The sequence below is a fragment of the Rousettus aegyptiacus genome, unplaced genomic scaffold (assembly GCF_014176215.1).
Source record: "Rousettus aegyptiacus isolate mRouAeg1 unplaced genomic scaffold, mRouAeg1.p scaffold_m13_p_10, whole genome shotgun sequence".
NCBI classification, from domain to species: Eukaryota; Metazoa; Chordata; class Mammalia; order Chiroptera; family Pteropodidae; genus Rousettus; species Rousettus aegyptiacus.
In genome coordinates, this window is record NW_023416285.1 from 92,471,873 (window position 1) to 92,485,756 (window position 13,884).

General features: G+C 53.4%; 1 protein-coding gene across 6 annotated transcripts in view; it reads left to right on the forward strand.

Moving 5' to 3' along the window:
- The window catches only part of CCDC3 (coiled-coil domain containing 3), a 138,959-nt gene extending 131,599 nt beyond the window's left edge, over positions 1 to 7,360 (forward strand). For all 6 annotated transcript variants that reach the window (XM_016134427.2, XM_016134426.2, XM_016134428.2 and 3 more), the window contains one exon: positions 434 to 7,360. In XM_016134427.2, the coding sequence (XP_015989913.1) occupies positions 434 to 715 (282 nt within the window). In that variant the 3' untranslated portion in view covers positions 716 to 7,360. The remainder of the gene's footprint in view (positions 1 to 433) is intronic.
- The last annotated feature ends 6,524 nt before the right edge of the window (positions 7,361 to 13,884 follow it).

The following is a 13,884-nucleotide window of genomic DNA, read 5'->3' on the forward strand; positions in this document are numbered from 1 at the left end:
GTGTCCATGAGACAAAGCCCCAGAATGACGAGGCCACAGGATGGATGAGGCTCACCAGGTGCCTCCTCCCCTACTCTCCACTCTCTCATTTTACCCAGCCCCTGCGGCTCTAATTTGCATTTACCTGACTGTGAGTGAGGCCCAGTCGCTTTTTCTGTGTCTAACAGAGCTTTACATTACCTTTCCCGGGAAACTCTCCTCTCCTTCACGCCATTTTCTGCCTCAGGGTTTGAGTCTTCTCCGGAGTGATCTCAGGGCTGGGCTGTGTCTGAGGTCAGGGCGAGACCGAGGGCGATGGCCTGAGCGTGTCCTGGAGTCGGGGCTGGGGCGACGTTAGGGTCGGGGTCGCTGGCACTTGGCAGCGCTCAGGCACGTGGCCCGGGGCGTTTTCTGTCACTCACCTGCCTCTCCTCTGGGGCACCTGTCTCTGCAGCTCCTGTGCTCCTCGGTGCAGAAGGCCCTGTTTGAGGAGGAGGACCACGTCAAGAAGCTGCAGCAGAAGGTGGCCACGCTCGAGAAGCGGAACCGGCAGCTCAGGGACCGGGTCAAGAAGGTCAAGAGGGCTCTGCGACAGGCTCGGAAGAACGGCCGCCACCTGGAGCTGGCCAACCAGAAGCTCAGCGAGAAGCTGGCGGCCTCGGCCGGTGCCGGTGCCGGGCCACATAGCAACGCGCTGGGGCGGGTGCCCGCGGGCCGCGCCTACCTGCGGGGGTAGCGGGGCGCCCCTGCCCGCCCCGCGGGGGGCAGCGCCCCTCGGCGGGGCGTGGGCAGTGATGGAGGTGTCGGACTGCACTCGTCTCAAGTCTCGTAGAAGATGCTTTTCCTGCATGGTTGGTGGGGTTCAGAGGGGCCGCCTCGCTGCCCCCGCCGGGCTGGTCTGGATGGGGCCCCAAGGCTGGGACCGGAGCTGGGGGACCCTCTGCTGTGCCCCGGCCTGGGCTCCCAGGGGCTCGGCCGCTGCGCTCTAGAACTGCCCGTTCCCAGGAGTGAGCGCAATCGAGTCACGGAACCTTCTGGGGTCTGGGAGGAGGCTGGCGGCCTCGCGCAGCACCCATCAGTAAGCCCTGCGGGGTGGCCCTACTCCAGCCCGCGTTTCCTCACAGCTGAGGCGCAGGAAGACTTAGGGAGCTGAGCCGGGCGGCAAGTCGTTAAAAAACTGTGTGTGATGTCCAGCCCCACCTCCCCGGCCTCCCCACGCAGGCGGGGCCTGTGGTCGCCTGAATCGAGGGGGCGGGGCCTTTACTGGGCCTCGTGTCTCCTCCCACCACACCCCTAAGCAACAACTTGTTTGCGCAATTTCTCCCACTTTTCCAGATTCAGGGCGAGCTGCCCCAGTGCTCTGGGCTTCTGTTCTGTAAAGACACCGCCTTACCTGTTGGGATCAGGTGACCTTGCCCGTGGGAGTGTGTGCGCCGCCCGATCCAGACGCCTCCGCCTGCGAGTGAAGGAACCTTAGCCGGTGCACGCCGCGCTGTCCCCTATGCCTGACCCCGAGCTCTCCACTGAGGCACGAGCGAGCCGCGGCTGTGGCTGAGAAGTCGGCCGAGCGCCCGGCCCTCGGTTATCTTCTGGCCACTCACGGGGTCGGGGCCCGGGACCCTGCGGGCCACGGCGCTGTCTCCGCCGGGAACCGCGGCTGCCGTCAGCCTGGGGCGCAGACCCCGTGCCACCTCAGTCTCCGTGGCCTCAGAACCCCGTGCCCTGGGCTGGATGGCTCTGGAACCTTTGGCGCAAGGGCACTTCATTTTCAAACTGCGGCCACCGCTGCGTCAGCCGCTTGCGGCCTTGGCGGGGCTGGGGGTACCGTGGAGGGCGCGGCTTCGCGGTCACTCTTCCCATGGACGTTTCCTTACAGCGGTTTTGCGTCCGCCCCAGGGAACGACAGGCCCGAGGCCGCCCTGCAGCCGGCCCGGAGCGCGGTGGAAGCGGGCTCTCCACCACCACGTGCTGCCTTGTCAATAAACATGAGCACCACTCAGCCACACGGTAGAGCGCTGTGTTTCTCTTAGGTCAGGGAGATGTTGGGGTTTCTGGCTCTGGCCTGGAAAGGCAGTTCAGGCCCCTAGAGCAGAGGGTGTGGGTGACACCGGGGCATTTAGGACACAGCTCACGTCGGGTGCGGCCTAACCCTGTCCCTCCCAGGGTCCCGTCTTTCACGTACCTGCACGAAAGCAGGGCCGTCCCAGCCTGCGCCCCCCATGGGACAAGCAGCTTCATCAACGCCTTCAGACGTGCTCTCCACAGGGGATGCTCCGGCCATGGGCTCAGCAAGAAAACTCCAGTTACAACCACTCACCAGAACCGACATGTTAGCCGTCCGGTCCAAGCGCTCACTAGCTGAGATGCAGGCCACTCAGCCTCAAACTACACAGTCGCATAACGCGCAAGCGGAGGCCTGGGGCTAGGCGCACGCAGGTAGGGAGGAGGCTTCCGGGGCCACCGCGTCGTGCGAACGTGGCTGCCTCGGGTGACACCAGCTCTTCTCCCTATTTCTGAGCCGCCTTTTCTTTCATAATCACTAGCTATTTGTTCCTCCACATTTACCAAGAAAGCAGAGTCCACCAGAAGTGTTTCCTTGACTTCCTTGCATGGCGCAGGCGCTGCCCGGCCTTCTGTCCCTCAGGCCGTGCCCAGGGTCAGGCTCCCTCACTGCTGTCTTGAGTTCTTACAGCTCCTCCAAGTCTCCCCTTTTATCAGAAGTCTTTTTTGGGGGGGAACTTCTGCCCTCATCCCCCAGCCAAGCTCAGATGAACCCATCCCAGGAAAAAACAGTTTACAGAGAGTATTTTGAGGGAGTCTTTACATCTGGCGACACAGGAGGCTCCTGCCCCCTCCTCCCACCGACACGCGGGGAGCAACATTCTCTGAAAGAAGCCAGAAGCTAGCTGAGCGACTCTCATATGTCGGGGGACAAGAAAACCCCACATTGAAACGAGTAGGGAAGACAGCCGGCCTACCTCTGTACAGCGCCATACAGTCAGGAGGGAACCCCTAAATCCTGGCTTCTCTGTGAGGAATGAAGGGTTTGGACTCCACGCCTAGCACTCAGACTTTTAAAACTCCCACCCAAGGAATGGCCCCCCAGACGCAAAGCCCCGACAGCCAATGGGGTTTGCATCCATGAGACCACAGCAGACGCAGAGGCAGGGACTGAGGGGCGCGAGCACCCACCTGGGCTCCCGCCCAGCACCCGCCTCCATCCATCTCCCCCCCGGTGGGGTCTCTGCGTGCTGCCCGGGGCCAGCCTTCGGAGTTAGCGCACGTCACGGGGGCCCGTGGACGCCGCCCCTGCCCGCTCCCTCTAGGCGGCTCCCAGTCGCCACTGTCTCCCTCCTCCGCGGCTGGTGCCGGGCTTTGTGCTGCCGCCTGAGGGACAAGCTCCTGCACTGCCTGGCTCACCGTTAGCAGGGCTTGTGCTCCCGAGTCCCACAGGGCTGTAGCCAACAGGTTCACGCCAGGCTCGGGGGCCCCATCTGGCGACTCCATCTGGGGTCTATTGCAGGGGGGGGTGGGCAATGCCCACCGCCCGTTTCTCCCTGGACGACGCCTACCTGCGCGCTTTCCCAGCTGGTGCCTGAGGTGCGGCTCCCGACCCGCCTGCATGTAGCTGGTGATGGTGACCCTCCACTTTGCGACCCTGACACACCCTCGACTACTGGGAGCCACTAGGAACAGAGTAGGTGGCCTGGACAATCGCCGAGGTTAAAGAGCCAACCAGAAGCAGGCTGGGCTGACAGGTGAGGCTTGTCTCCCACACGACATCAGTCAAGACTGGACGAGGTGGCTGTCTTATGTAACGCACAGAAACCAGCACAGAGAGTCAAGGAAAATGGGGAAACGTAAGGGTGTGTTTTAAACAAAGAACAAGATGAAACTCCAGAAGTGGATCTTAATGAAACAGATGTGAGTTACCTGAAACCTCAAAGTAAAGGACATAAAGATGCTCGCCGAGGCCAGGATAGCGGTGCATGACGAAGGGAGAACTTCAGCACAGACAGCAAATGTTGAAAGAGTACCGAGCAGACCTCGGGGCTGAAAATACAAGAACTGAATTGACAAATTCAAGACAGAGCTTCGACATCAGACTGCACCAATCACAAGAAAGGGGCAGTGCAGTCAAGACGGCAGCAGAATTCATGTGACCACGGGAGCAAAAGACAAGGGTGAGGACAGCTAAGGGACTCTGGCACGTGCACCAGGGTCCAGGAGGAGGGCAGCGAGGAGGGGCACAGGGCTAACGCCAGGGAACCGTGGCTGAACCTTCTCTAAGGAGAGAGAGACACACACACGTCCTGAGCCAGGAAGCTCAGATTCCCAAAGAAGATGCGTGGGAAGAGACCCACACTGAGGCACGTTATAGCTGAATTATCAGCATTAAAGGGAAGAGGCGAAGCCAAAAGCAGTGAGGGGAAAGCGACTTGTTATGTACAGGGACCTCTCTCTCACGGGGCCATCAGCGGATGAGCCTGCAGGCTCCAGGCGCGCTCACAGTGACGGGACAGAGCTGCCCATCGAGACCAGCCGCAGAGCCGATTTTCAAAACCGAAGAACATGTTCCATACGTAAGGCCACACAGACTCCACAGAAACAGAAATACCTAAATTTAGTGACGCTGCAGGATGCAAAATCAGTTCCACTTAAGTCGTCCTTCAGAACGGAAGGAGAGAGTTTTCCAGACAAGCAAAAGCAAACAGAGTTCAGCACACTGCACTACACTGGCCTTATGAAAAATGTTAACGGGACTCAAGCTGCAAAAAAATAAATAAATAAATAAAGTTACTAATAAAAGGAAAGCACATCAAAGCTGAGTCTCACTGACAAAGGTAACTACAGAGTTAAAACCAGAGTAATTTAATGTAATTGTGTAGGTTAATCACATATAAAGCTAGTGTGAAGGTTAAAAAGTAGTAAAAATAACTATACGATAATTTGTTAATGGATACACAAAGAGATATAAATTGTAATGTTGAAAACATAAAACGTAGGGGGAAGAGTAGAAATATGTAGCTTTAGAATATGTTCGAATTAACTTCTTATCAGTATAAAACAGACTGTTACAACTTTAAGGCGTTTTATGTAAACCTCACGGTCATCGCAAAGCAAAATCCTGTGGTAGACATACAAAAGATAAAAAGAGAATCTCAGCACACCATTCCGGAAAAACCATCAAATCAAAACAGAGAACAAGACAAGAAGGAACAGAGGAATTACAGCCAGAGAACAATGAACAAAATGGCGGCAAGTCCAAACCTGTCAGGATTTCATTATACATGGGCTAACTTCTCCAGGCTAGACACAGAGGGGTTGAATGGACGGAAAAACAAGAGTCGTGTCTCTGCTGGCCTACTCCATCGTTCAGGACACACACAGGCTGAAAGCGAAGGGGTGGAAAAAGGTGTCCCATTAAATAGGAACCAAAAGAGAACAGGGGTGGACAGACGTCCATCAGACAAAACAGCCTTTAAGACGAAGACTAAGAAAGAATATCATTATGTGATAATAAAGGGGTCAATATGAGAGGACATAACGTAAACATGTATGTACCCTATGGAGGAGCACCTAATTATATTTATATATATTTAAAGCCTGCAGCACCTGGTCTTCCTAGGTGGTCTCCCATCCAAGTGCTAACCAGGTCCCACCCTGCTCAGCCTCCGCGATCAGACGAGATTGGGCGTGTTCAGGGTGGCATGGCTGTAACAGCACCTAAGTATATAAAACAAACATTAACAGAAGCAAAGGGAGAAACAGCAATCCAATAAGAGTAGGGGCCCTGAATACCCCACTTTCATCAATGGATCGATCTCCCAGAGAGAAACCCAATAAGGAAAGTGGACTTAACACATTGACAAGACACTAGAATCAACAGCAGCAAATCACACACTAAAGTGCATGTGAAACATTCTCCGGACCATATGTTAGGCCACAAAGCAAGTCTGAGCAAATTTAGGAGCACTGAAGTTACATCGAGCATCTTTCTGGTCACAATGTTATGAAACTAGGAATCAATTACAAAAAGAAAACTGGGGAAGTCACATCTATGTAGAGATTAAACAACATGTTACTGAACAACCAATGGATCAAATGAGAATCGGGGAAATCAAAAATTTCCTTGAGACAGATGAAAATGGAAACATGACATACCAAAATTCAGGGGATGCAGCAAAAGCAGGTCTGAGAGGGAATTTCATAGCGATACACGCCTGCATTAAGAAACATCTCAGACAACATAAGTTTACACTTTAAGGAACTAAAAAGAGAACAAAGCCCAAAGTCAGCAGAAAAAAATAACAAAGATCAAAGCAGAAATAAGTGAAACAAAGAAAAGGTCAACAAAACTAAGACCTGTTTTTCTTGAAAAGATAAACGAAAGAGACAAACCTTTAGCTAGACTCATGATAGAAGATTCAAGACATTACAGTTGGTGCCACACAAAACCAAAGAATCGTAAGAGGCCACCATGAACAAATATATGCAACAAGTTAGATGACCTAGAAGAAATGGTTAAATTCCTAGACATACAAACTATAAAGACTAAATCATGAAGAAATAGAGAAATCAGAAGAGAATAAGTTATACAAGGAGCTTGAATCAGTAATAAAAAACCTTCTAACACACAAAAGTCCAGGACCAGATGGCTTCACTGGTGAATTCTACCAAATATTTAAATAGAATTAATACCAATCATTCTCTAGTGCTTCCAATAAATAAATAAATAAATAAAAAGGGAAGGAACACTTCTAAATTCATTTTGTGAGGCCAGCATTACTCTGATAACTAAACCAGACAAGGACACTCTCAGAAAATTACAAGCCATATCCTTGATGAAACCTTGCAAAAATGTTCAGGAAAATATTAAAACAGTATTATAGTAAAACCGAATATTACATTAAAACCAAACTGAATTCAACAACGCATTATGCACCATGATCAAGTAGGATTTATTCTGAGGATGCAAAGATGTTCGACATCCACAAATCAATCAATGGGATACACCACATTAACAAAATACAGGATAAAAATCATATGATTATCTGATCATCTCAGTAGATGCAGAAAAAGCATTTGACAAAATTCAACATTCATTCACGATCAAAACTCTCAACAAGCAGGTATAGACGGAAGGTACCTCAACGTAGTAAAGGCCATATCTACGTGACAAGCCCACAGCTAACATCATACTGAATGGTGAAGAATTTACAGCTTTTCCTCTAAAACCACAAAAGAGACAAAGATGCCTACACTCAAGACACTGGTATTCAACAGAGTACTGGAAGTCCTAGCCATGGCAATTAGGCCATAAAAATAAATTAAAGGTATCCAAATCAGAAAGAGATATGTAAAACTATCTCTATTTGTAGGTGACATGATACTATATACAGAAAATGCTAAAGAATGCACCCCCCCCAAAAAAAAAAAGTTAGAACAAATTCAGTAAAGTTGCAGGATACAAAATCAATATAGGAACATCAGTTGTTTGTATTACTAAAAATAAATTATCAGAAATAAAACAATCCCATTTACATTTGCATTAAAAGCATAAAATACCTAGGAATAAGTTCAACCAAGGAAGAGAAAGATCTGTTTGCTGAAAACTATAAGACATTGATGAAAATAACTGAATATACAAATAAATGGAAGGATATTTCATGCTAATTGCCCAAAACAATCTACAGATTCAGTGCAGTTCTCATCAAAATTCCAATGGCATTTTTCACAGAAACGGAACAAACAAGCCTAGAATTTGTATGGAATCATAAAAGACCCTAAATTTCCAAAGTAATCTTGAGCAAGAAGAACGAAGCCAGAGCCATTATGCACCCTAATTTCAAACTACATTACAAAGCTATAGTAATCAAAACAGTATAGTACTATCATTAAAAACATAGATCAATGGAACAGAATGGAGAACCCAGAAATAAACCCACACATTTAAGGTGAAATAATTTATGACAAGGAGACAAGAATATACAATGGGAAAGGACAATCTCTTCAATAAATGGTGGGAAAACTGGACGGCCACACGCAAAAGAATAGAAGTCAACCACTACCTTATACCATGCATAAAATCAGCCCAGAATGGATTAAAGATTTAAATGCAAGACCTGGAACCACGAAACTGTTAAAAAGAAAGAAAAAAAAGAAGAAGAAAAGTCATAAGGGGGAATTCCGTAACAGCGGTCTGGGCAATGATTTCTTAAATTTGATACCAAATGCAAGAATAAACGAGGGGACCACATCGAATGAGAGTTTCTGTGCAGCAAAGGAAACCAACGAAATGCAAAGGGTCCCTATGGAACGGGAGAAGATATTTACAAATCACATCTCTGATTAGCGGCTAATATCCAAAAATACATAAAGGACTCATACAACTCAGTATCGAAAAACCAAACAATTGGGTTTAAAAACGGGCAGGGTATCCAATTAAACATTTGCCAAAGAAGACGTACAGATGACCAACAGGTGTATGAAAGAAAAGATGCTCAACGTCACTCGTCGTCAGGGAAACACCACCTCACACCTGTCAGAAAGGCCATCGCCGAAGAGACGGGGGAATGTGCCGGGGAGGCCATGGGGAAGGGAGCCCTGTGCACTGTGGGCAGGGACGTAAACTGGTGGGAAACGGCATGGAGGTTCCTCAAAAAGCAAAGACAGAACTGCCATACGACCTGTGAGTTCCATTACTGGGTATTTATCTAAAGGAAACAAAATCAAACTCCCCAAAAGATACATGCAAAAGATATGTATCACTGTACATTCGTTATTCACAACAGCCGAGACATGGAAACAACCTAAATGTCCCCTGACACTTCACAAACAAGGCGTGATGCACACGCACACACGCAATGTAACATTATTTAGCCGTGAAAAAGAAGGACCTCCCGTCATTCGGGACAGCACGGATGAACCTTGAGGGCCTTATGCTAAGTGAGCTGATTCAGACAGAAACAGATACTACACGTGTTCCTTATACATGGCACCTAAAAAGTCCCACTCGCAGGAACGGAGTCTCCAATGGCGGTTGCCGGGGCTGGGGAGTCGTGGACGAAGGGGAGGTATCCATCAAAGCGCACACATGTCCGGCTGGAAGGCGAATGAGTTCGGGGATCTGATTACGGCATGATTATAGTTAACACTACTACGTGTGAAAACTGGTATGAGAGTAAATCTTAAATGTTCTCACCTCAAAAAAGTAACGGTATTTATGTGAGGCGATGGAGGTGTTAGCCATGCTATGGTGGTGATTGTTCTGAATATAGAAGTGTATGAAATCAAAACATTGTACGCCTTAAGCAACGTTGAGTGTCAATTATATATCAATAAAGCTGGAAACAAAGAAAAAAAAATGATTGCATGTCGCCATCCTTGAACGTGGAGGTAGCCTTCCTCTGAAGGTCAGGGATGAGTGTGGGGGAGAATGCCACCGGGGTGGGTCCCTGATTTCATTGTGGAACGGGGACTTAGAGTACAGAGGTCACATAGTGGCGCTCACCTTCCAGAGACAAAGTGGGTGTTTCGTAAAGGAAAATGTGACCGCCAAGGCCATCCAAATGTTCGATCATGGAGTTCCCAGGATCAGAACGTGGATGGGCCTCCCACTGTGTGTGCGTGTGTGTGCGTGTGTGTGTGTGTGTGCGTGCATGTGTGGCAATTAGAGGTCTGGCTTGAGTCTCCCCTTATGGAGAAGTCAGAGCCCTTCAACTGACGCCAAGCCCTGAGACGGTCCGTAGAGCCCCTTGATTTCGGGGGAGACCAGGAACCCCTGAAGAGACTTTGTGCTGACATTACACAATGCTGTACACCTTCGCAGTCCTCTACCAGGGACCCGTGGGTGTTCGCCAGCTTAAACAAAGGGACAGAGGGAAGTTCTACCCCCTTCTGGGAGTGGCTGACGGTGCTGGGCTTCCCCCGGGCCAGCGGTCAGAGGGGTGCTTTGTGGGGGGCTGGATGGTAAATGGTGTTCCTGCCCAGGTCATCGCGTAGTAGGTCCCACGGTCCCTGAACCCGTTCTGTGCTTACTGCTCCAGCTCCTGAGTACGTAGCAGGCACAGACATTCTCGGCACCCAGCAGAGGCCCACCCTGGTCCCTGGTCCACGGGGCTAAGGCCATGATGGCAGGGACAATCCAGAGGACACTCTGAAGCTTCTCTTTAGTAATGCTAAAGCATATAAACGGTGAACGGCCAGAATCCGTGGGAGCGATATCGCGCCAAACAGATTTCCAATGAGAGACAGAAATTACCAAAAGGAACCAAATGGAAATTCTGGAGTCGGCAAGCACATTACGGCACTAACAGGCTCACGAGTGGGGTCGACGGCGGATATGGGTCGGCAGAATGAATGATCAGGGGAGTCGAAGACGGGGCAATCGAGATGATCCAGTCTGGGAAACAAAAAAGGATGAAGGGAAATGAACGGGGGCTCGGAGGCCTGCAGGGCCCCCCGAGCTGGCCGGCGTGCACCTGGTGGGCGTCCTGCAGGGCCCCCCGAGCTGGCCGGCGTGCACCTGGTGGGCGTCCTGCAGGGCCCCCCGAGCTGGCCGGCGTGCACCTGGTGGGCGTCCTGCAGGACCCCCCGAGCTGGCCGGCGTGCACCTGGTGGGCGTCCTGCAGGGCCCCCCGAGCTGGCTGGCGTGCACCTGGTGGGCGTCCTGCAGGGCCCCCCGAGCTGGCCGGCGTGCACCTGGTGGGCGTCCTGCAGGGCCCCCCGAGCTGGCCGGCGTGCACCTGGTGGGCGTCCTGCAGGGCCCCCGAGCTGGCCGGCGTGCACCTGGTGGGCGTCCTGCAGGGCCCCCGAGCTGGCCGGCGTGCACCTGGTGGGCGTCCTGCAGGGCCCCCCGAGCTGGCCGGCGTGCACCTGGTGGGCGTCCTGCAGGGCCCCCGAGCTGGCCGGCGTGCACCTGGTGGGCGTCCTGGGAGGAGGAGGGAAAATGGGCAAGGAGTGGAGGAGCGGCTGCCAGGCGCTGGGGGTGAATGCGGGGTGCGGGGTTCCTTTTGGGAGGATAAAACGTGCTGGAATTCGATAGCGGTGACGTTTGCACACCACCGGGAATAACATACTAGAAACCATTTGATTACGCACCCTACCACGGTCGAAATAGTGATTTTGTTCAACTTCATATGAATAAAAAGAAATCGTCCGAGTCCCTCCTTGGTGACAGCCCCCCGTCCCGGCCACGGTGGGTGCATTCACTCTGCACCCACGGTCTCCGCCTGCACCACGTCCCTGCCCGGGCCGTGGTCTCTCTCGGGAAATCTTACGTTTTGGAATCCTCTCCAAGTCCATCGCGATTCTCCTTCCCTGCCGCAGCTGCTGCCTTCCTGTAAAACTTCACGCGGTCTGGAAGTAGGTCGCTGCTGAGGAGCCGTGGGCTGTCCAGCCTCGTCTCCCCTGGACGGCTTTCTCAGGGATCGCTTTGCAAAGGCCGGTGGACAGCGAATCCTGACACCTCCGTCTCAGCCGTTTGCAAGCGTACGCTTCGGGAGCGTTGGGTACAGTCGCGCTGGGCAGCGCCGGGCTATCGATGACGCCCTGTGGGTGGAGCCTCCCTGCCTGCGCCGCGCCCCATTTCCGCGGTGCCCCTCGAGCGCGGGGGCGCCCTCCCGTCCCGGTGCCGGCCACGTTTCCTTCCGGGCGGCGCCGTGTCTGCCCCCCTCGCCGGTCCGTGCGCTCCCTGAAGGCAGGGCCGACTCGCCGCGGCCCGGCACTGAGCGCCTGGCGAGGGAGGCGTGCGCGGCAGCAGGGCCTCCCAGAACCGTGAGCACCGGAGATGTGCAAAGAGAGAGGCCAAGGATGACTCTTCACCCCCCACGCGTCCGCCTCGTCCCCCCAGACCCTGGCCCCACGTCTTGCCTCATCCTCGACCGAGAACAGGGCCGGGGGACGACTCTGTGGGTCCAGGGTCCTGCCCGCCGCTGGCCTCGAGGAAAATCCCACCTCCAGAACAGCCTCTTCCACGGCTAATGCTCAGAGCGGCTGGACCGCCATCGCCCAGAGCTGTGTGCTCTGCGCACGGATCCAGGCTTTTGTTAGCTTCCAGCTTGCCCGGACTCTAGGCAGCGTCCTGGTGTGGGACCTCCTGCTCGCCACCGTCCACGGCCGACGAAGACTCCGACTGTGGCAAAGCGCCTTTTGGTTACCAGCCCCTGCTCCTCCGGGGAGGCGGCTAGGAAGCCCCTCACCTTCCTCCTCCCGCTTTGCCCCAGCGGCCAGCCACTCCTCGGTGTGCACGACCTGTTGGCCTTGGCACTGGAGGCTGTGAACACAGTGCCAAAGGGGTAAAACTAGTGACTTTGCTGCTTTCTTCGACGTTTGCGAAAGGCTCCGGGCGGAGGCTCGAAGAGGAACTAAAATGAAACTTCTCGATTATCTGCGTTTTTCCAATTAATCCTGTTCCCCATGAAAGGATCGCGAGCGGGCGGCATCTCATTCCCCACTGAGAGGAATCTCCTTTCGCCAGATGGCTGGCATGGGCTGGGTGGCCTGGCATTTCATTTCTTCCTGTCCAATAAAATGAGAAAATTCAAACCAGACTCCAAAATGTCCTTTTCTTTGATGAAAAACAGTTCCGAATTGCGTAGCTGGGTTCTCTGAGAGTGAACGTCAACATTTCTGGAGCAGAGACAGGGACCAGGACAAAGTCAAAACTGCCACTCTGAAAGCAGCAGACGCTAACACCCGGAGACTCCAAACTAGCGTCCCCCCACCCCCGCCCCAGAGGGACAGCCCGGAGCTGCAGGTAAAACGCTGCCAGCCCAGCCGGCCCGCCTCCTCCTGCCCACAGGAGGCTCCCGCATCAGCACGAAAAACAAAACAAGTCCAAGCAAAACACCTTCCACGTGACCACGACGTAGCCCATAGCCGGGATAAAACGGGCCACTTGTCTCCAGAATAGACATTTCATTCCGGAGGAAATTATTTAGGGGGAGCCCCCTTGGTAAAAAGGTGCACACCAAGGTACCTGGAGCAGCTCTGAAAATTGGTAAATTGATCCAAATGGAGAGACTTCAAGCCGACGTGTTAGCTACCTACTGCCGTGGCAGCTGACCGCGGACCTAGTGGTCACGATTATGTAATTGCTAGTAACGCAGTAGAGCTGAGATAGCGCACGTGTCCCTCGGGCACGTTTTTATCGCTGTCTCCACCGCGTCCGCGGCTGGGCATTTTCGTGACGGAAAGCCGGTCACCCTGGGGGCAGCCGGAAGTCGCAGAGGCACCAGCATGTCACCTACTGTCCCCTGACACAGCCCCACGTCAGACGCAGCGTCTGTAAGAGTCGGTGAAAAGCACAGAGAAGTCCAGGGGAAAGGGGGGCCTGGGGGTTCTGAGGGCGACCTTTGATGCAGCCGGAATTCTGTCCCTACCATGAGGGCCCGGTCACCTCCCCAGGGGGCCACCTCCGAGGGCCATCGCGCTGGGGACTGTTGTGTCGACATATGAATGGGGGTGGCGGGCGCGAACACCCTTCCATCTCGGCCGGAGGTCCCCAACCTTTCTGGCACCAGCGGCCGGTGCCCCTACGAGAACCTGACGCCCGACGATCTGAGGCGGAGCTGAGGCGGCGACGCTGGCGCTGGGGGGCGGCTGCGAACACAGACGGAGCTTCGCTCTGCTCCGCGGCCCGGTTCCTGACAGGCCGCAGACCGCGTCCTGGGCATTGGGGACCGCTGGGCTCTAGCGCCCTCTCTCAGATGGCCCTCGAGGGTCCGCGGGACACTCCAGCCAGGGAGAGAAAGCTTCCTGAGCCGGAGGCCGAGCCCGTGAGAGGCGAGCTCGCGGGCCGACTTCCTTTCCTGTTCGTTGGAAATGTTTCCTCGTTGACGTGCAGATGCTTTAGCTTCTCCTGTCAGGAAATCTGAAGTTGACCAATCCATTTTTCTACCA